This window comes from Serpula lacrymans, assembly GCF_000218685.1.
Source record: "Serpula lacrymans var. lacrymans S7.9 unplaced genomic scaffold SERLAscaffold_5, whole genome shotgun sequence".
Classification (NCBI taxonomy): Eukaryota; Fungi; Basidiomycota; class Agaricomycetes; order Boletales; family Serpulaceae; genus Serpula; species Serpula lacrymans.
This window is the reverse complement of record NW_006763294.1, coordinates 1,144,858-1,163,796: the sequence shown is the minus strand read 5'-3', so window position 1 is coordinate 1,163,796 and position 18,939 is coordinate 1,144,858. Positions and strand designations below refer to the sequence as shown.

The following is an 18,939-nucleotide window of genomic DNA, read 5'->3' as shown; positions in this document are numbered from 1 at the left end:
GAAGAATCGATGAGTTTATGTCACTTTCTCTGGCAGCCGAGCCTCGGCGTAAAGGTCTTTTTGAACCGTATTTCTGGTCTCATACAATGTCTTCCCCACATACTATGTGTCACTCCCTTATTCCCCTTCTTTTTGCAGAGCCTTTGCCTACAGTGTCGTTGATTGATCGCGGGCAAATCTGGCGTGGTCGCATCGAGAGTAACCCCACCAGACTCAATTTACAAGAGTTGCAGACCTTCGGGGCTCTTGATACATCCCTTAGATCAATCAACGAACAAAATTTCGATCCATCGAACAGCATGGAAAAGCTTTATAGCGTTGGAGGTGTAGATCTTCGTGGAACAGCGATACCTGTTTACGATGGAGAGCTCTTATTAGTCGTGCAGAGCAACCTCGAAACATCCTCCGCGTCCCGGCCTCCCTCTCGTGCACCATCTCGACCACCAAGTTCCGTTATCGACGGTTCCATCACCGAGAAACCTATGGCCCGAGCTCCTTCTATCCGAGTCAAACCTGGATCTTCCCATGGACTTGATCGAAAAAGCAGTCTCGCTCGCCGTAACTCTCTTCCATCGATCTCACCTCGTCCCAACTTTGTAGTTACGGAGCATTCGTCCGAGAAGCCTCTTCGTGTATTAGTGCAAGCGGGTACATTAGATCGGCTAGTGCATGTTCTCATTCATGGTCTTCAAGGTGTCTCTGTCGCTGTGTCTGATGATAATGGGGAAACATCCTTACGGGAAGGCAGAACCAGGGATCTTGTCGTTGATCGTATGGACTTTGCTAGAGTATGGTGGAATATATTTAGAAGTTTTGTAACGCCTATCGTCTTTTTTGAGGTATGTTGCTTATCTGACTGCCCATTAACTGGCCCGTATTGACTTCTTTGTAGTTGTTGCGCAAACGTTATATTATCAGCAAAACCCCGAATAATCCTGCCCTTGATATCCTCGGTATCATCCGTATTCGATCCGAAGTATTAGAAGCCATAAAAGAATGGATAACGTTTGGTGGTGGTGGGCAGGATTGTCTTGACGATGTCCAGCTCTACGCCACGGTGCGAACTTTCTTGGATAGGGGTGCTGAACATTCCTTGCCAGACGTCGATTCTTCGGACGAGCCAGCTGTATTTGAAGCTTGGTCTGCTCTAGAAAAGAGCAGAACGCATGTTTTTATCACGTTCGAATCGAATACTATGAGGCCACCAACACGTTCCATCGTCAAATCTAGGACCCCTGTTGGGTCCAGGACACGCAGTTTTGGTAAAGAAGCTCCAGATATTGACCGAATTAGTCCGGAAGAATTTGTCGATAATATTGACGCTATGGCAGGCGCAGCATTTAGTAATGTTAGCGAGGAGGTGATTTTTCTCATTCTTATTTATGCTTGCGTTACTGACGTTAGTATTTTCTATAGGATCTTTTCATAACTTCTGATCTGCTTGAAGTTCAAAGCGCAGACCGAACAGGGTGGTTCCCAACTCGAGATATACCTTCAACAGACGATGTTGAGATACAGACTATGTACTCACACATCTTAGAGATCGAGCCATCGTCTATGATTTCCGAATTATCTCAAGATGTCATTTACCGGATCTTGCCTCCTAGCATTCGAAGCTGCATTCGGGCATACACTATTTTGCGCAAATGGTTGACTTCAAAACTCGTGGCTCCAAGGTTAGGGCTGCGATTGCGCCAGAAACGTATGGACTTCTGTTTACGAGCTATTGAAATAGCACGATTGCGCCACTATAATGGTCCAGTCGTACTAGGATGCGCCGATCAACCATGTGTGCGCTCTTTCGTAGAGGCTGTGGTTGTTTCAGCCGTCATCAGTGTGGAAAGCCGTATGCATCACCGCGCATGGCAGAACGTTGCAGTAGTCCGTGGCGCACAATGTGATAGCCTCACCTCTCTGCTGTCCAGACCGACGTCCCAAAGAAGGCCGGGTTCTGAGGCTTTGGTGGTCGACATGAGCTGGCTCTTGGAACGCATGCTAGAGATCGTTAGTATTCCCAATGCTGTCACATCTTCCCCCGAGGATAATCAAAATATCATCAATCTTGACAAGCGCAGGTAAGGAGTGTCTCGCTTCACCGTTCGAGGCCTTACTTGACGATCTTCTAGGCACCTGTGCAATTTCATACAGAACAATCCATCCCTCAGTATGTTGCGCCCGACTCGTCAGCGTGAGGATATCGACCGAAAAGATTTCGAGCGCTTGAATAATATTGAGAAAGAAGTCACAGTATTACACTTCGATCACAAATTTATTAAAGATGAAGCACACCGCGAAGCCCTTCAGGCCAGTGTCAACGGTACTTCTTCTGCCAAGAAGGCAGCTCGCCCTTTCCAAAAGCTTGTTGTGGTCCAACAGGAGAAGAACAAGCGGGACAGGCACTTGCGCGACCGACTAAGCAAGGAAAAGAAGCAAGAACAGCAGCGCAATGATAAACGAGATGACTACTTAAATAAAGCTATGCGACCCCGGAAACCCGTTTCACAGTTGCAAAAACAGCATCGGAACAAGAAAAGCATGTCATCAGCATTCTTCCAATTAATGAGGCCGATCTCGAGTGCGTTCACGGATAACACTTATCCTACTATCAAGCGGTCACCTGCGGAGCTAGACTTCAGTCCTTCTGGAAAACCATCCCTCGTACTTAGCATTGTTGATGCAAAGGTAGCGCAGTTTATCAACAACGATAGATCGTTCACTTTCCAGCTCGATACTGAAGACGGTGGTCATTACCTTCTCCAAGCCATCTCAAGAAGGGAGATGATATTTTGGATCGACCATATCAACCGTGTTGCAAAGATTGCTGCCAAGCGGCGTTTAACATATCTTGGAAATTCGCCCAAACCCCAGCTATCAGATCATATTCATAATCAGCCTGTGGCTACTTCGGCTTCACGCGACCCAACGGCTGGTAAGTTACGTAGACCATTCTGCTTTCGCTTCTTCTAATAACTTTGCAGTCTTCGGTGTCGAGCTCGAATTTTTGCTTCGCCGTGAATCTGAAGGTCTGGACATCGAACCAGGGACCATCCCTTCCGTCATGGAACGATGCTTGCTGGAAGTAGAGACTCGAGGTTTGACTGAAGTGGGAATTTGTGAGATCGAGAGCCTCATTCATGGTTACGTCTTCTAACTTGAATATAGACCGCATTGCTGGCGCTACTTCTGAGATCAGTGCTCTTCGAGAGGCTTTCAATCGAGGTACAAGTTTGCAATCTATAATTCATTTCCATACTTAACTCTGATCTGTTCAGGCGAGTCACCAATTACGCCATCTACAGACATACATGCTGTATGCGACCTCGTGAAGTCGTGGTTCCGAGTGCTCCCAGAACCTGTTTTCCCAGCTTCTGCTTACTACAACGTCATTGATGTTATGAGTATGTTTATACTATTCCTTGTGAACTGATCCTAATGGTAGTCAACAGAACTTGATGATCTCGAGTCGCGGCTCACTAGCATACGCCGCGTCGTCCAAGGCTTACCTCAGGCAAATTTCGATCTGCTCAAGCGGGTGGCTGAACATCTCGATAAGTGAGTGGGCGTTTACCAGGTTTTTTGCGTCCCTAATATCTCGTTCGTGGCATAGAGTAACCGACTACGAAGAGAACAATCAGATGACCGCTGAGGCACTTGCCATCGTTTTCAGTCCTAATTTGCTTCGCGCTCCTCAGAACGATTTCGCTCTCATACTGGCAAATATGGGCCATACGCACAAACTTGTTAAAGCTTTAATTACTCATGTAGGTTCATTTAACAACAAGAAAGCTATAAGCGCTAATGGGATACCATCGTAGTTACATGTCATTTTCGATGACGACCTGGAAGAAGCAGATAATGATGCAGATGATGATGATATAGAGGAGCCTATCCTCGAAGAGGACGAAGAGGAGGAGGATATGCCTTCTCCTAATGCCTCGGATGCTGAAGATTGATTTCATTGTGCGATTACTCATGGACATTCCAATCTGCCACTCTTCGCATCACCTGTACGTACTTCATAGGTTTCATTCTCACATTCTCCTTTGTTAGGGACGGACCTTCGACAATGTCATAGTATATCAATCGGACTAGCCTCAGAGCTCGCGCTACAGCGCCCCATATGCTTGTTCGAGTGTTGGTTAATTACAATACTCTTCAGATGAGGTGACAGTATCACCAGTGGACTTGTATTTATCGATACGATACCGCTATCGCTTTCGTATATCACTCTCCTTTTTCACTTAGTCTTCTAACAAGATTTTTACTTCTTGCGGATGGAGTATTTATCCAGTCTGCCTCGTGCACAAAATTATCGTATAGTTGTATGTACTAGATCATTGTTTCTAATCTTCATCCCAGTTCCCCGCTTGTTGCGGTACTTTAGGTCCGCCTGCAGGTTTGCTCATGATGATGCTATCAACACTGAGGACTGATACAGCTGCCTCAGTAGCCAGACGAATCGCCCATGTTTTTGCGGCTAACGAGTCGAGAATCTTGTGCTCTGTAGCCAACAGAGTACCATCCGATTCGTTCTGTTTACATTAGGCTCCGTTAGCAAACATCAAACAGTACCCATGAGGCATTACATACCTCGACGTCAACACCCCAGGCTTCGCCACCTTTTTGCTCGTGTTTAGCCCAAAGTCGACTGAGAACTTCGTTGCCTTCAGATCCACCCATAGCATTTTCGGCCAGTGTTCGCGGTATAACCTCCAAAGCGGTAGCATAACGCTTCACGGCGTGCTGCGCAAGACCCTTCAAGCCACTCCCATACGCCTCAACTCGTCTGCCGAGTTCCAGCTCTGTTGCGCCAGCGCCGGGGACTAATTTAGGGTCCTTCATGAGTGCCTTGATGACGTTAGTGCCGTCATCAATAGCGCGCTCGAGATCATCGAGATGATTTGACGTTGCACCACGTAATACTATGGTAGCAGTTTGGGTCTTCTCTCCTAATCCACTGTAGCCAGCATCTCCATCAACTAGCTGGCGAAGAACAGTAACTCGGTCGCCACCAATTTCGATGGTTTCAAAGACATCTACAAACCCAGCCTCTTCGGGGGTAGGAGCACCCATCCGGGCCAATGGGGTAGCATTGACAACACGACAGAGACGACGTAGTTCAAACTTGGACAAAACTTTCAGGACCGCGATGTTGAGACGATTGAGATAATGAAGGGCAAGCTCTCCAACACTCGAACCAGCTATGATCACTTTGATCCCAGAGTCAGCGATCTCTTGGAAGATCTTTTTATATCATTAGTGAACTAATTGACAGCTATGATATGATATACGTACCTTTTCGAGATGTTTCTCCTCTCCGCGAGTGAAGTTCAACATTTCATCAGCATTCTTTATAAGTACCGTGCCTTTTGTTTCTGTCTGAGCAACATCTAGTGCCGAGGTGAAGACCGCAACCTTGGCCTTCGCTACCTTTTTCACCATTCCTTTGAGATGTCTCAGTTAAGACTCTAACATTAACCATGAGACGATATCATACCTTCTGGCTCGCGTCCAAACACCATTCCCTGAACTACACGACTACCACTAAGACTGCCACCCATGATCTTTACTACGCGAACATTATCAACATTGAAGTATTTTGGGTTCTTTGGCATGACTGCAAGCGCAGCTTCTGCAACCAGAGACGATAAGATATCCTCAAAGCCATATTGCTTCGAGGCAATAGCAGGTTTCAGTGCCTCAGCCAAACTTGAGTGGGTGAACGGTGAAGGCAAACTGGATGTCGATAGATCTGAGCTGATCGTGAGCCGGCCTGTTTTGCTATATAGATGATGACAGACGTACTTTCTAGCTCAGTCAATGCCTTCGAACATGCAAGCTCGTAACCTTTGATGACCTCACTCGGATGCAAGCCCATCACTAGCAGATTTTCCGCCTTCTTCAGCAACTCACCCGCGAATATAATAACCATATTCGTCGCATCACCCATCTAACCACATCTCAGTTACAGGGGATAACATATTGAGATAATCTGAGCCTACCTCAGACTCTTGAGCTTGCGAGGCCATTACGAGAAGTTTTGCGGCAGGGTGAACGACCTCGACCTCACGAATGATAGTTGCCGCATCAGAAGTCACGAAAAGTCGGCCAAGATGATTGATCAAGAGTTTGTTGCGACCTAAAATATGATCAGTATAGTGGCTTAAAGGTTGTATTACGTCTCATACCGTTTGGCCCAAAACTCGTGCGTACCAGATCAGATAATTCAGAGACAGCCTGTATGTTACGGAGAACGGCATCCTCAAGCCCTTGGACTTGCTGCAAACGTGATTCGTTAGATGACTGGTACAAAAGCAACGTACAATCATACCTTGTAGCCGTCTTTGAAAAGCTGGATATTGCTGGCCTTGGGTACTTTGAGCGACATGTTTGTTGGGTCAAAGACAGCAGGCGCGATTGAGAAACGCGTCCAAAGTGATTACGCTTATTGCGACTTTTTTGGTTGAGACTCCGCGCCACCACATTTGCTCAGTCACGGTGTCCACAGCTTATTTCCTGACAGACACTAGTGACTCCTTACCTTATACCTTTACATGCATTCTTGTTAAACTGAACAGTCTATTTATCCCTCCACAGATTCACTGATTACAGCATGGTTCTCAAGATGGCTGAAGCGGCGGTCAACGCCATTTTACCATCCAAATACTTCGTGCCCACCGCCGTAGCCATTCTCGTCGTAGTCGTGGTACATGCATTTGCACAAGGCCGGACTACCTCTCGCGAACGTGATCTTCATGCTCGTACCATTTTAATTACAGTAAGTGTGCTTTGAGCTGCATTCCTCACATTTCTGACCGCAACTCCCAGGGTGGTTTCACACCATCGGGTTTGATTCTTATCCAGTCTCTAGCTGAAAGAGGGGCACATATAATTGCCCTTTCACAGAAACCCATCGAATCCCCGGAGGTGGATATTCTGGTAACATTGCTGCGGTCTTCGACGAAAAACGATCAGATTTTCGCAGAAGAATGTGACCTCACCTCTCCCAACTCCGTGCGATCATTTTGCATGCGTTTCTTGACTGGAAAGGAACAAAGATTGGACGCTCTTGTTTTTGCTCATGAATATCAGCATATAGGCTCTATATTCTCCAGTGACTCTGTCTCTTCTGCATCCGAACAGAGACACGAGGCATCGCTGGCCACCTTCCTGATCATCACACTCCTCCTCCCAGCTTTACTCGTTGCTCCAATCGAACGAGACATCCGCATTGTAAACGTTGTCAATCCCTTCTATGCAGCAGCAGCTCCATCTTACTCCCCTGTAAAACCTGTGGCCAAATCGTCGTCTTTGTTTCTTCACGAGGGAAGAAGGTCTTTACAGATGGCCATCTTCACACGTCATTTACAACGAATTCTAGATGCTCTACCATCAGGAGCCCAAGTACCGAAAACCGAGGAAAACACGAGCACCGTCCATGTAGTAAGTGAAAGGGTGCAAAAGTCCAATATTGTCGCCGTCTCTGTCTGCCCTGGTATAAGCAGATCGGATACTATTGCGCCTCTCTTGAGTGCTGACAGTAATTCTGTTCGGTCTACGACTGGTATATTCTTGTACGTGTTTTGTATTTCGTTGGTAATTATCACATTGTTTATCTAGCTACTTTTGAAGCTATATCCTGTTGCAACCTTTCCTTCGACTTCTGACGAAAGCTCCTGCATCGGCAATACAGTCGATTTTGCATGTGCTTTTCCTTCCAACGCCTTTCAAAAGCGCACCTCTCAAGTCTGGGCCTAGCGATCCAGTGCTGGGCGATGCCCTCCCTGAAGAAGTTCTGAAGGCCGGGGCACTATACAGAGAGTGTGCTGTTGTTAATCTCAAAGTTCCTCCACTTGAGCGTCCACCTTCGTCGTTGGATTCCGGCAAGAAAGGGGAAGAGAAAGATATTCCTATACCAGACGATGGCGAATGGGGCGGCGTCGACCTTGGTCAATCAGTATGGGAGCATTTTGAAACGGCATTGAAAGAGTGGGAGAAGGCACACCCAGCGCCTGATGAGAAGCCATCTCAGGAGAGCTCATCCCCACCAGAATCCGTTGTCGGCTAGGCAAGCAATCTATATTTGTATATTTGCTCCGAGCTAATGTTCGTGAATGATAGTTTACATCTGAGTAAAATCTACATGTTACTTTACAAAGATCATACCGGACATTTGGAATGCCTGAACTGTTATCCAGCTACAGTTCTTTGGACGTATATATAATAGATATCGAATAGTTGTAAATGCAGGTGAGATAACTCCCGGATACCATCGTCCCATCATCAACGCTCTTCGTCTCAGGTAAATAAATAAAAAGTATCAAGTGTCCATATCCTCTTTCTCCATGCTCTCCACAACTGTTTCTAGTGCCACCTTTGGCTTGCGAAGCACCGTTATTTGGAACTCTGCTTTACCCTCTTTGGACACCCTCTCCATTCTACGCAGCCCTAGATCGGTCGTGCAGAGGACATGATCAGTCCCTTGACTGTTCTCGTTTAGAACCTTGTCTTCCCCAAAGGCATCGACCATGGAGGCAGGGTTGTAGGTTTGTCCAGAGGGAAAGTGGATGATCTGTAGATCAGCTGATGTGACATCCTCTCCTATCGCCTTGTTCAAGCGAAGTGCCATTTTGACAACAGTCAGCAACCTTTCTCCGAACTTTGAGGCGAACGTCCGATATGTCGCCTCATAAGTTCCAGCGCATCCAGCAGCGACCAAGACTTCGACGAGTGCGTCACTAAGGTGCGTAACCAAGGCTGCAGACACATCATCATTCTCTCTATGACCTATGCGTTGTGCATGGGCTCGTGTGAGCGCACGCCATCTTCCTGCGACGGCTTGATTCTCTATGTCAAAAGAAAACGTGAGCTTAGATGTATATGAACATTATATGGCCTTGCCTAATTCTTGAATATCAGCGTAGATCTCCGCCAGTGGCTGTTCTGCCTGCAAGACGTCAAAATCCCATGATCCCACCATCCACACAGAGTAAGCCGCCATCGAAGCTTGTAGGGCTATTTGAATTAGCATAGGGTCGTCGCTGTGTCGTATGGTATTCAACAGATGGGCCATCATAGACCCCAGCAGGTCGTTAACCCTCGCGCTAGCTTCCGTCACGATACCCTTATCTGTTTGCTCTCGATCGAAATCAAAGGAATCAGTAATGAAGGCTGCCGTCTGCATTATCTCCGAGTTCAACCCTTCTACCATTGCAATCACCTCTGCACCCGACAAAATGTCCGCCTTGGTTAGGAAAGCTTGTGCACCTTTGAGCTCACGAGTGCGTGTTTCCAGTAGTGCGTGCGTCTCGTCGCGTTGGGCTATCAGGTGCACGAGTTCGTTCTTCATCGCTTTGATTTCTCTGTCCTGCGTCTCTGATCGTTGCTTAAGGGAACCATATTCCGTCAAAGTCCGTTTCATCGACTCCTGTAGATCTCCTTTTTCCTTTGCCTCTCGCCACAGCTTCTCTTGTAGTTTCGTTTTGTCGTCACGCTCCCGCTGCAGCAGTTCCTTCAGCTGATTATTCTGATCGTTAAGTCTCCGAATATCCTGCTCCGCCTTTGCGCGCTTTTCTTCCAAATTTGTCAACTCGTCCCCAGCCTTCTGTAATTGGTCCTCGAGTTCACTCCGCTTTCTCGCTTCATCCTCTCTCTCTGCGATTTCTTTTGACCTTGTGCTGTTTCGTGTGATACTTGGCATCCATTGCAGCGGTATGTAGCGTCTGACTGCTCGCTGCATACCGATGATTATAGGAATTGGGAAGGCGAAGTACTTCCAGCTAGTTAACCCAACTGTCGCAAAGTTCATGGTCAGGCCGTAGGAGGTAATGCGACAAAGCTTCGCTTGTGTATTTCTAGAACAGCTACAACATGAGGTAGGGGCGTGCTTCGTGTACATGCCATACACGGACACAACACGGACATCATGGTGATTTGAACTCCACGTTGATAACGCATTCCTCGGCGTGTAAGTGAGCCCACAAACTCCAGGCCTGATCCTGCCAGTGGACGTTAAATGGTTTCAACGTGTGTGACTGGTTCCCGTTTGCAATATATCACAGAGTTCTCAGATCGTGAATAGGAGAGTATCACATATACCATAGGCGGACGACGAAGATCTCTGGAGGTATAAGAAAGGGTCCAAATGGTGTGAAGGGGATAGTCTTACTTTTTGAAGGATACAAACAATACCTCTAACGTTTCAATGCTGACACGGAAACCATATCTTGGTCTGTCACGCAAACTTGTGCTGGCTTTTGACGTCGGAACAACGTACAGTGGGGTTTCGTACTGCATCTTGGATCCAGGAGAAGTGCCGAAAATACAAGGCGTAGCAAGGTAGGGGCGTTTGAATGTACGTACAGTTTAATACTCAATATTACCTCAGGTATCCTGCTCAAGAGCATGTCGGTGGCGATTCCAAAATACCGTCAATTTTGTGGTATGACCAACAAGGGGTCGTTCGTGCCGTAGGGGCTGAAGCTCTTCAAGAGCATATTCTCGAGCAGGCTGAGGACAGCAATTGGGTTAAACTAGAATGGTTCGTGTCACACCATCCTCACCTGTCTCTTAGTTGACTCGCCTTGCGAACGATAGGTGGAAGCTTCACCTTCGTGCAAAGAACTTGACAGATTCGCATTTCAAAGACGACGACATTCCTGTGCTGCCCGGAAATATGAGTGGAACCAAAGTACTGGGAGATTTCATGAAGTATCTCTACGAATGCGCGCGCAACTATATCCAAGATACCCATGCAAATGGTTCGAATTTGCTGAAATCGGTCGAAAATAATATTGAGTTCGTCCTTTCTCATCCAAACGGATGGGAAGGACCACAACAAAGTCAAATCAGGCGAGCTGCAGTCGCTGCAGGCCTTATTCCTTCAACGCAAGATGGACAATCACGGATTCACCTTGTGACGGAGGGAGAGGCTAGTCTTCACTTCTGTGTCGCAAACGTGTTTGCTTCGGAGAGCATGTCCAAACCTTTGGTCATGGCTGAGACTACGTCTTCAGCACCCTCCGCGCCTGAATCGAACGAACAGGGAGTGATTATCGTTGACGCGGGCGGTGGTACGATTGACTTGAGTGCATACTCTATGAGCCTATCGCCACAGTCATTCGAGGAGATTGCACCCACAGAATGTAGGTTATCAGTAACATGACCGGTCGTCAAGCCTGATGTATTGAGGTATCAGGTCGTCTGCAAGGGTCAGTTTTCGTAACTTTACGTGCACACACATTTCTGCGGAGTGAGTTTTGATTTGTTTCGAGCGAATACTTCATATATTGATTGCGTTATTGTAGACAAACTTCGAGAATCACGATTTGGGGACCCGGCGATCGTGGGGCAAATGAAAGAGATTTTTGACAAGACTACAAAATTGAGATTCCGGAATGCGGAGGACCCGTCGTATATCAAATTTGGTACCCTTCGCGACAAGGATCCCCAGTATGAGATCCGTTCTGGCCAGCTAAAAATGCAGGGGTATGGTACCTGAGTTGGCGTCTTGCTTTAACATTCTTATGGTTGACTTGGTAGGGCCGATGTTGCAAGTCTATTCGAGCCAGCTATTGAAAGCATCAAAGAGGCAATCGAACAACAACGTCAAAAGGCGTCGATGCCTATCTCGGTATGATACAACGTCTTTCACTCGACCAATGTTAATCTCATCATTTTGAAAGTGGGTCTTTCTGGTTGGAGGGTTTGCTGCGAGCGACTGGCTGTTCTCAAGTTTACAGAAACATCTACAGCCGCTTGGTATTCACTTTTGTCGACCTGACAGCCACGTGTGAGTAAGTTTCAGTGAGTCCTTTTTCCGCACTCACTCGTCTACGTATTGCGGATGTCTAGAAACAAAGCTGTCGCAGACGGCGCTGTGTCTTATTACATTGACCATCTTGTTTCCTCTCGTGTGGCACGATACACATATGGAACGGAGTGCGGTGTAGCTTTTGATCCGACAGATCCTGAACATCAGATCAGAAGGCAAACTGTAGCTATGGGTCCTTCGGGGATGCTATATATTCCAAACGCTTTCGTCTCTATACTTACTAAAGTGAGCTATAATTCTGACCGAACGTCTCATGCTAAATATACAACTGGCTTAGGGCACCCGAGTTTCGGAGAGTCAAGAGTTCCGACAGCAATTCTTTAGAGAAGTTACTTCGATAAGCGAATGTGGCCAGGTTGAAGGGGAAATACAGTGCTATAGAGGTCCCCTGTCGAAGCCCGCATGGGTAGACGAGCAGCCAGGTCAGTATGCCAACCAGTTATCGTATTTCTTGAACTAAAGAGGCTGCAGCAATGTTCTCGACCTTATGTACAATTCGTGCTGATACATCGAAAGTTGCCAGCTTCCTCAAGCCAACTAGGCTTGGTGGGGGCAGAATACATTACAGAATAAAGTTCGACGTTGTGCTGCTTTTCGGTTTGACGGAACTGAAAGCACAAGTCAGTTGGATGGAGGAAGTAAGTTTCATTATCTGCTGCCTAATTGATTGCATTGATGATACCTAACCTTACTATGCTTTCAGGGAGTAGAACAGCGGTAATGTCCATCTATATGATCATGAGATAAACTTACAGATAAATAATCCAGGAGCCCTGGTGTTATCGTATACGACGAAGAAGTGGAGGAAGTTCACGCCTAGAGTCTGAGACGTAGATTTTGTGAGATGATGGGAGTACCTCATATTATGCTATGCAATAGCATTGACTGCTTATAGCACCATCGGACTGGTGTGAAATCACGATAATCTACCTCGGCGGTCCTCGGGCACGTGCCTCCCTAATCGGAATCCGGATGCTTGTGATAACCGAGTCGATCTCTGTTAAGGACTGTCATCACAGGCGCATAAATACCAACTTGACCATATTACCTTGGGCCACTTCATTTCTACAGTATATAGGAACTCTAGAATTCGAGTTTCTGATTACGATCCATTTGTTCTCCCACGAGTAACTTGTCTCGTTAGCAACTAGTAAGTCATATTGTCAATAGAAGGTTTCTCTTGTACCATGAGACCATGAATAGACTGTTTAATCCAGACAATGCAGATGGCGTATCAGTCTGTCAGAAGGCCCCGGCTATCTTCTGGAATCCGTCATAAATGGTACATGATATGTAAGTGTAGCGATCGATAGTTCACGGTGAGTAAGGTGATATAGTTGTCGGAAAGGACATTACGTTCAATCATGAACCGAAAAACTCAAGTTGATATATGAAAGTCATCTTTCGAATGGTTGCAAGATGCGTGAGGTGTTTACTTCTTTGGCGTATGTACATTCTTACCACGTTAATGTCCATACTAGGGGGCCTTGTCATCACCCAAGCTTGTACTTTTGCCCGATTGAATCGGTTCCTGTTGGAGAAGAATTACGGCGCAGTTATAATCACCTAGAAGATGGAAAGCCTATATGGTATCATGGTCTAAGTTTCTTATCACTCTCACCGTATATAAGGACACGAGGTTTCGACCATGAAGCTTCAAAGATGGACCTTTTAACGTTATCAGCAGGTCTCCTTGTCTGTGCCCTACTTTCTGGAATTTATCATCGTTACACCCGCATCTCGCTTGCGGATGTGCCGGGCCCTAAGTCTCTGTCGTTCATATTTGGTATGTATACCAGGAGAATCGTCTGTTGTATTGCATTCCTTTAACAGAAATTTCCAGGACATCTGCGCGAGCTCTACCAAAGTCGAGTGGGAACGGTTGAATTTAAGTGGCAAGATTTATACGGAGGCGTTATCCATCTTAAAGGCATAATCGGCGTAAGCACCTAGTATATGGTTATCGCCACCATCGATCATAACTCGCCGAATTGCAGGAGGATGCGTTACTGATATCAGATGCCAAAGCCCTCCAATATATCTACCAAACATCAGGCTATAACTTCTTAAAGCAGCCTGAACGCCGTATAGTTTCACGGTTGATGACTGGACATGGACTCCTTTGGGCAGATGGTAGGTTTTTTGTAGAACGATATGGTATTTGTGTACCAACCTTCCTTAGGCGAAGATCATCGAAGGCAGCGGAAGGTAATGTTGCCAGGTTTTGGAGGTCCTGAGTCCAAAGCCTTATTGTCTGTATTCAAGGCCTGTGCTGAATCAGTATGTTCAACAAGTCCTCAGTATCTTTACATGTCTAATCGTGAGCCTCTGAAGTTGACGGCGAGATGGACCGATTTGCTCGACGGCGCTGATACTCAATCCGTGGATTTGAATATTCCTGCATGGTTATCTCGGGCTACCTTGGATGCCATTGGAGAAGGTGAGGGTGCACATACTAACCCAGATTGCAGTATTCATGTATATTGTGATACACAAGCTGCGTTTGACTACAAATTTGGTTCTGTCGACGACAATAACAACCAGTTGGCCAAAACCTATAGCAGTTGCTTGTCAGTGGATTCACATTGTTTTTGTTTGGCTCACTCCAATTATATATTTTTACAGGTCTTACATTTTCGGATCACCATCGTCAGGATCAATATTTTTTCAGGCATTTTCGAAGTACTTTCCTAAGCCAATGGTGGACTACCTTGCCGATCATGCACCTGGGCCGCGCTTTGGTCGTATACGCGAGGTGAACAATGTAGCAACGGACCTCGCAAAACGACTTGTAGAAGAAAAGGCAGAAACTCTTCTTCAAGGAAAGGGCGGCCGTGACCTCTTCAGTCTTTTGAGTGTGTTTCCTGGGTATACACATGAGTGGTCCGATCTAATGGGTTTTCAGTTAAAGCGAACATGGCTGAAAACGCGAAGACGAAGTTGACCGAACCGGAAGTGTTCGCACAGGTGTGGTAGGCATTGCGAATATTTCATCCTAGTCGTTTCATGATCAATTAACTCTCTCCGTAGCACGATCTTGTTTGCCGGCCATGAGACAACGTCTAATACATTGAGCTTCGCGCTCTGGGAACTTGCCAGAGATCCCAAGGTACAGAACAAGCTCCGTGAAGAGATCAGAGCTACAGAACTAGCAGTACATGGCCATGGCGACTCTCAGTTTACGACCGCCGATTTTAATGCTATGCCGTATACTACCGCTTTCATGAAGGTTTGTTATCCGTACTGTTGCGCTGTTACGTACAGCTGAAATTGTTTCCTGGCCCTTTCAGGAAGTCCTTCGAGTTCACCCTGTAGCCTACCATAGTCATAGGTATGCCACCAAAGATGACGTTTTACCTCTATCTCGCCCTATTACGACGAATTCGGGGAAGGTTATCCATGAAGTACCGATCCCAAAAGGCACTCGTATCGTGGGTTCTGTTGTAGGCTATAATAGGTCAGTTATTCTGTATACAATATGGTGAAAAGTACTCATATGTTGATCTAGAGATAAGAATATCTGGGGCGAGGATGCAGACGTCTTCGATCCAGAACGGTGGCTGAAACCTTCTGATGGAAAGAAAGGGGCCTCGATTGGTGTATACGGGAATCTGTAAGACCGACGGTTTTGACGTCACGTTTTACCCCTCCTTTGGCTATACAGGCTAATTTGTGTCTCCTAGAATGACATTCTCAGGTGGAATCCGATCCTGTATCGGTTGGCGATTCGCGTGAGTGATGACGATGCATTCTTGACGATTTAGGAGCTGAATGATCCTCTGTTTCCAAAGTGTCATCGAATGTCAGGCTTTTCTTGTTGAGCTTGTCGGTAATTTTGAATTCTCATTAACGGACAAGTCGGATAAGATTCGACGTGAGGCCTGCATGGTAATGTTACCAACCTTAGAAGGTGAGCTGGAGAATGGGGTACAGTTGCCTTTGAGGGTGTCAGTTGCCTCGCGTGGCGAGTAAAGCCTCTGGGTTAGGCCAGGGAGAGCCTCCTATATTACGCATTGATCAGGCGTTTCAGTATCAAAATTTGTACGTTCTACTCCACTTTCACTTTTTCGAGGTACCTTTGATAACTTGTATACTACGCAACTTGAAGTCGCGTGCTTACGCGTTGGGCAATACCTGAAAATCGGATATCGAATAACTCTATTATGTTCTCGTTGCAGTATGAATGAATTTCAGGCAACTTCGCCATTCGCGGACTTGGGTGACCGATTGTTGATTTTGGTGATTGCTTTTCCTCACGTGATATCAACGCGTCCATTGGCAGGACCTTTATTCCGAGTCACCTATCATCGAGTCATCTAATTTCATTTCCTCGTCAAACAGAACGCCAACGCAATAAAGGAAACATGGGATTGTCGTGATATTGACTTGTGTGGGTGTAGGTGTGCACAGATAAATTAGGGCGCCGTTTCTATAGGGGATATCGATAAAGGCATGAGGAGTAAGCGAGCTTAGGTCGTGGCATAATTCAGTATCTCGAGGCTGTCTCGAGGATAATCACAGAACACATGCCTCATGTTCAACCTCAGTGCCAGCTGCCTTCCTCTGTATCGGCCTCGTTGCTTCCAGCCTGTTCATTACTATATCAAGTCCTCGGTCACCCCTCTACTGCGGCAGCGTTGGAGTGGTGCTGATCACGGTGACCTATGGGACCCAGGCCATTGCATGGAGTAATGGCTGATCTGCACACTCACAAACTTGCATATAAACTGATTTTGTAGCTGTGCGCAAACTAACCATTCGCTAAACTTTTTCCTACAATGCCTTTGAGACAACCGTACCAAGGCCACTCCAGAAAACTTGTATTGGCTTTTGATGTTGGAACAACATACAGCGGGATATCATATTGTTTTTTGGATCCGGGTGATATCCCTATCATCCAGGGCGTAACACGGTACGTAAGTATCACAAGGGCATCCTCCCTGCGCCTCATCTTGTTTTAGATTCCCTGCTCAGGACCATGTCGGTGGGGACTGTAAAATACCATCAATTATATACTATGATAACGAGGGAGTACCTGTCGCTATTGGCGGCGAGGCTCTTCAAGAAAGTGTTATTGAAAGGGCAGAAGACGAAGACTGGAAAAAACTGGAATGGTGGGGTAATGAGTTTTATTACACAGAGGATGGGACGTTGACAATTTTACCACCCGTAGGTGGAAACTTCATTTACGTCCACGGAATATGACTTCGTCTCATGTCAGCGACCATGACATCCCACCTCTCCCTCCGAATAAAACTGCCGTCCAAGTCCTGGCAGATTTTATGAGATACCTCTTTCAATGTGCGGAGAATTACATCAAAGAGACACACGCCAACGGTCCTGATATGTGGGAATCTATCAAAACTAACATTGACTTCGTTTTGAGTCATCCCAATGGATGGGAAGGTGCTCAGCAAAGCCAGATACGGCGCGCTGCAGTCCTTGCAGGACTTGTCCCGGACACACCTGATGGGCAAGACAAAATCCAGCTGGTTACAGAAGGCGAAGCAAGCCTTCATTTCTGCATCGGAAGTAACCTCGCAGCTGATGCTATGAAGGTGAGCTTGAGTTTTATTTACGAAAGCCTATGATAAAAACCATTCTATTAGGATAATCAAGGTGTTATTATCGTTGATGCAGGAGGAGGAACTATCGATGTCAGTGCTTACTATATGACGATGTCACCAGTCTCGTTCGAAGAGATAGCGCCTGCAGAATGTAAAGTCCAACACAAGCCGTTTTAATGAAGCTCATTCCTACGTTTCCAGGTCGTTTGCAAGGATCCGTGTTCGTGAGCCGTCGAGCTCGTGGATACCTGCAAGGTACTGCCACACAGTCTCCTCGTTAGATGGCACTGACTAGATCATTCGTACGTGATACCTAAGAAAAACTCCGTGGATCAAAATTCGGAAGCATAGAGGATATCAATCAGATGACAGGAGAATTTGATAAAACCACAAAACTCAGATTCAACAATCCCTCCGAGCCATCTTACATTCGATTTGGCACAGTGCGCGACAAAGACCTCGCGTTCAACATCCGTTCTGGTCAACTAAAGCTGCCTGGGTGAGTACAATCGATTACTATGAGGGCCATCGCTGACGAGTTGTCAGAGCGGACGTGGCGACGTTATTTGAACCTTCCGTTACAGCCATAATAAATGCCATCGAGCAACAACGTCGAAGTGCAACAAAGCCCATTGATGTATGTTGTCTCCCTTTGTGACTTTCCTGCTAGTGACGGCGTAGTATGATAGGCGATTTTCTTGGTGGGAGGGTTCGCAGCGAGTGACTGGTTGTTCTCAAGGCTGCAGGCCCATATCCAGCCCTTGAATTTGATGTTCTGTCGACCAGACAGTCATACGTGAGCAGATACTGTTACAAAGCGAGCCACATCAAGCTAATTCCACCTCCAGGAACAAAGCAGTCGCAGATGGAGCTGTGTCATTCTATCTGGACCACCGTGTTTCGGCACGCATAGCAAGATTCACATACGGCACAAGATGTTCAATCGAATTCGATAAGCATAATTCGCAGCACATGCTTCGCTCTAATATGGCTATACCGCGTCCTTCAGGAAGGATGGTCATTCCTCATGCATTTAGCTCTATTTTGACGAAGGTAACGAACCGCAGTGTGTTTCTGATAGAGGTTCCCTGCTTATTCGTTGCTTTAGGGAACGCGAGTATCGGAGAGTAAAGAATTCCGGAAAGCATTCATTACGGAATCCACCGAAGTGACTTCATGCAATAATATCGCCACGGAGATTGTCTGCTACAGAGGAGAGGCACTGAGTCCCCGGTGGACTGATACGGAGCCTGGTGGGTCGTGCCTTACGCATGATTGATCGTACGGGCTAACCTTCCATAGCAATGTTTTCGACTCTGTGCACTGTGAGAGCGGACACTTCAAAAGTGTCAAAAAACCTCAGTCCGCAAAAAGGATTTGCAGGACTACAGTTTTATCGCCAAGAGTTCAGTATTATTCTCATGTTTGGACTTACAGAACTAAAAGCGCAGATAAGTTGGGTTGCAGACGTGAGTACTTTTGAAATACTGCCCTTCATCTCCTGACTCTCGCTTTCTCCAGGGTGAAGAGCAGAGGTGA

The 18,939-nt window shown here is 46.5% G+C and overlaps 4 protein-coding genes across 4 annotated transcripts; 3 read left to right on the top strand and 1 right to left on the bottom strand.

The window, feature by feature from the left end:
* Nucleotides 1-1,617: 1,617 nt before the first annotated feature.
* Nucleotides 1,618-2,009, top strand: SERLADRAFT_385126 (uncharacterized protein; the record flags this gene model as incomplete). Its single annotated transcript, XM_007316556.1, has 2 exons — nucleotides 1,618-1,897; nucleotides 1,957-2,009. Coding segments are annotated over 2 exons (333 nt in total), but the record flags the coding sequence as incomplete, so codon positions are not given.
* Nucleotides 2,010-3,603: 1,594 nt separating this feature from the next.
* SERLADRAFT_463523 (uncharacterized protein) lies at nucleotides 3,604-6,452 on the bottom strand (the record flags this gene model as incomplete). Its single annotated transcript, XM_007316555.1, has 9 exons — nucleotides 3,604-3,761; nucleotides 3,816-4,532; nucleotides 4,591-5,244; nucleotides 5,296-5,444; nucleotides 5,498-5,752; nucleotides 5,806-5,950; nucleotides 6,003-6,139; nucleotides 6,189-6,279; nucleotides 6,332-6,452. 8 exons carry the CDS (start codon nucleotides 6,386-6,388, stop codon nucleotides 4,344-4,346), a joined length of 1,677 nt encoding a protein of 558 aa, XP_007316617.1.
* An 83-nt stretch (nucleotides 6,453-6,535) lies between these two features.
* Nucleotides 6,536-9,799, top strand: SERLADRAFT_463521 (uncharacterized protein; the record flags this gene model as incomplete). Its single annotated transcript, XM_007316554.1, has 5 exons — nucleotides 6,536-6,778; nucleotides 6,829-7,574; nucleotides 7,633-8,068; nucleotides 8,122-8,864; nucleotides 8,921-9,799. 3 exons carry the CDS (start codon nucleotides 6,614-6,616, stop codon nucleotides 8,066-8,068), a joined length of 1,347 nt encoding a protein of 448 aa, XP_007316616.1.
* Nucleotides 9,800-9,962: 163 nt separating this feature from the next.
* SERLADRAFT_447645 (uncharacterized protein) lies at nucleotides 9,963-18,939 on the top strand (the record flags this gene model as incomplete). Its single annotated transcript, XM_007316553.1, has 23 exons — nucleotides 9,963-10,026; nucleotides 10,082-10,338; nucleotides 10,388-10,572; nucleotides 10,632-10,990; nucleotides 11,045-11,144; nucleotides 11,198-11,251; nucleotides 11,307-11,487; nucleotides 11,542-11,632; nucleotides 11,685-11,791; nucleotides 11,854-11,995; nucleotides 12,111-12,255; nucleotides 12,350-12,475; nucleotides 16,755-16,947; nucleotides 17,007-17,391; nucleotides 17,443-17,551; nucleotides 17,602-17,676; nucleotides 17,752-17,899; nucleotides 17,947-18,037; nucleotides 18,090-18,196; nucleotides 18,249-18,453; nucleotides 18,509-18,653; nucleotides 18,703-18,869; nucleotides 18,922-18,939. 22 exons carry the CDS (start codon nucleotides 10,205-10,207, stop codon nucleotides 18,937-18,939), a joined length of 3,267 nt encoding a protein of 1,088 aa, XP_007316615.1.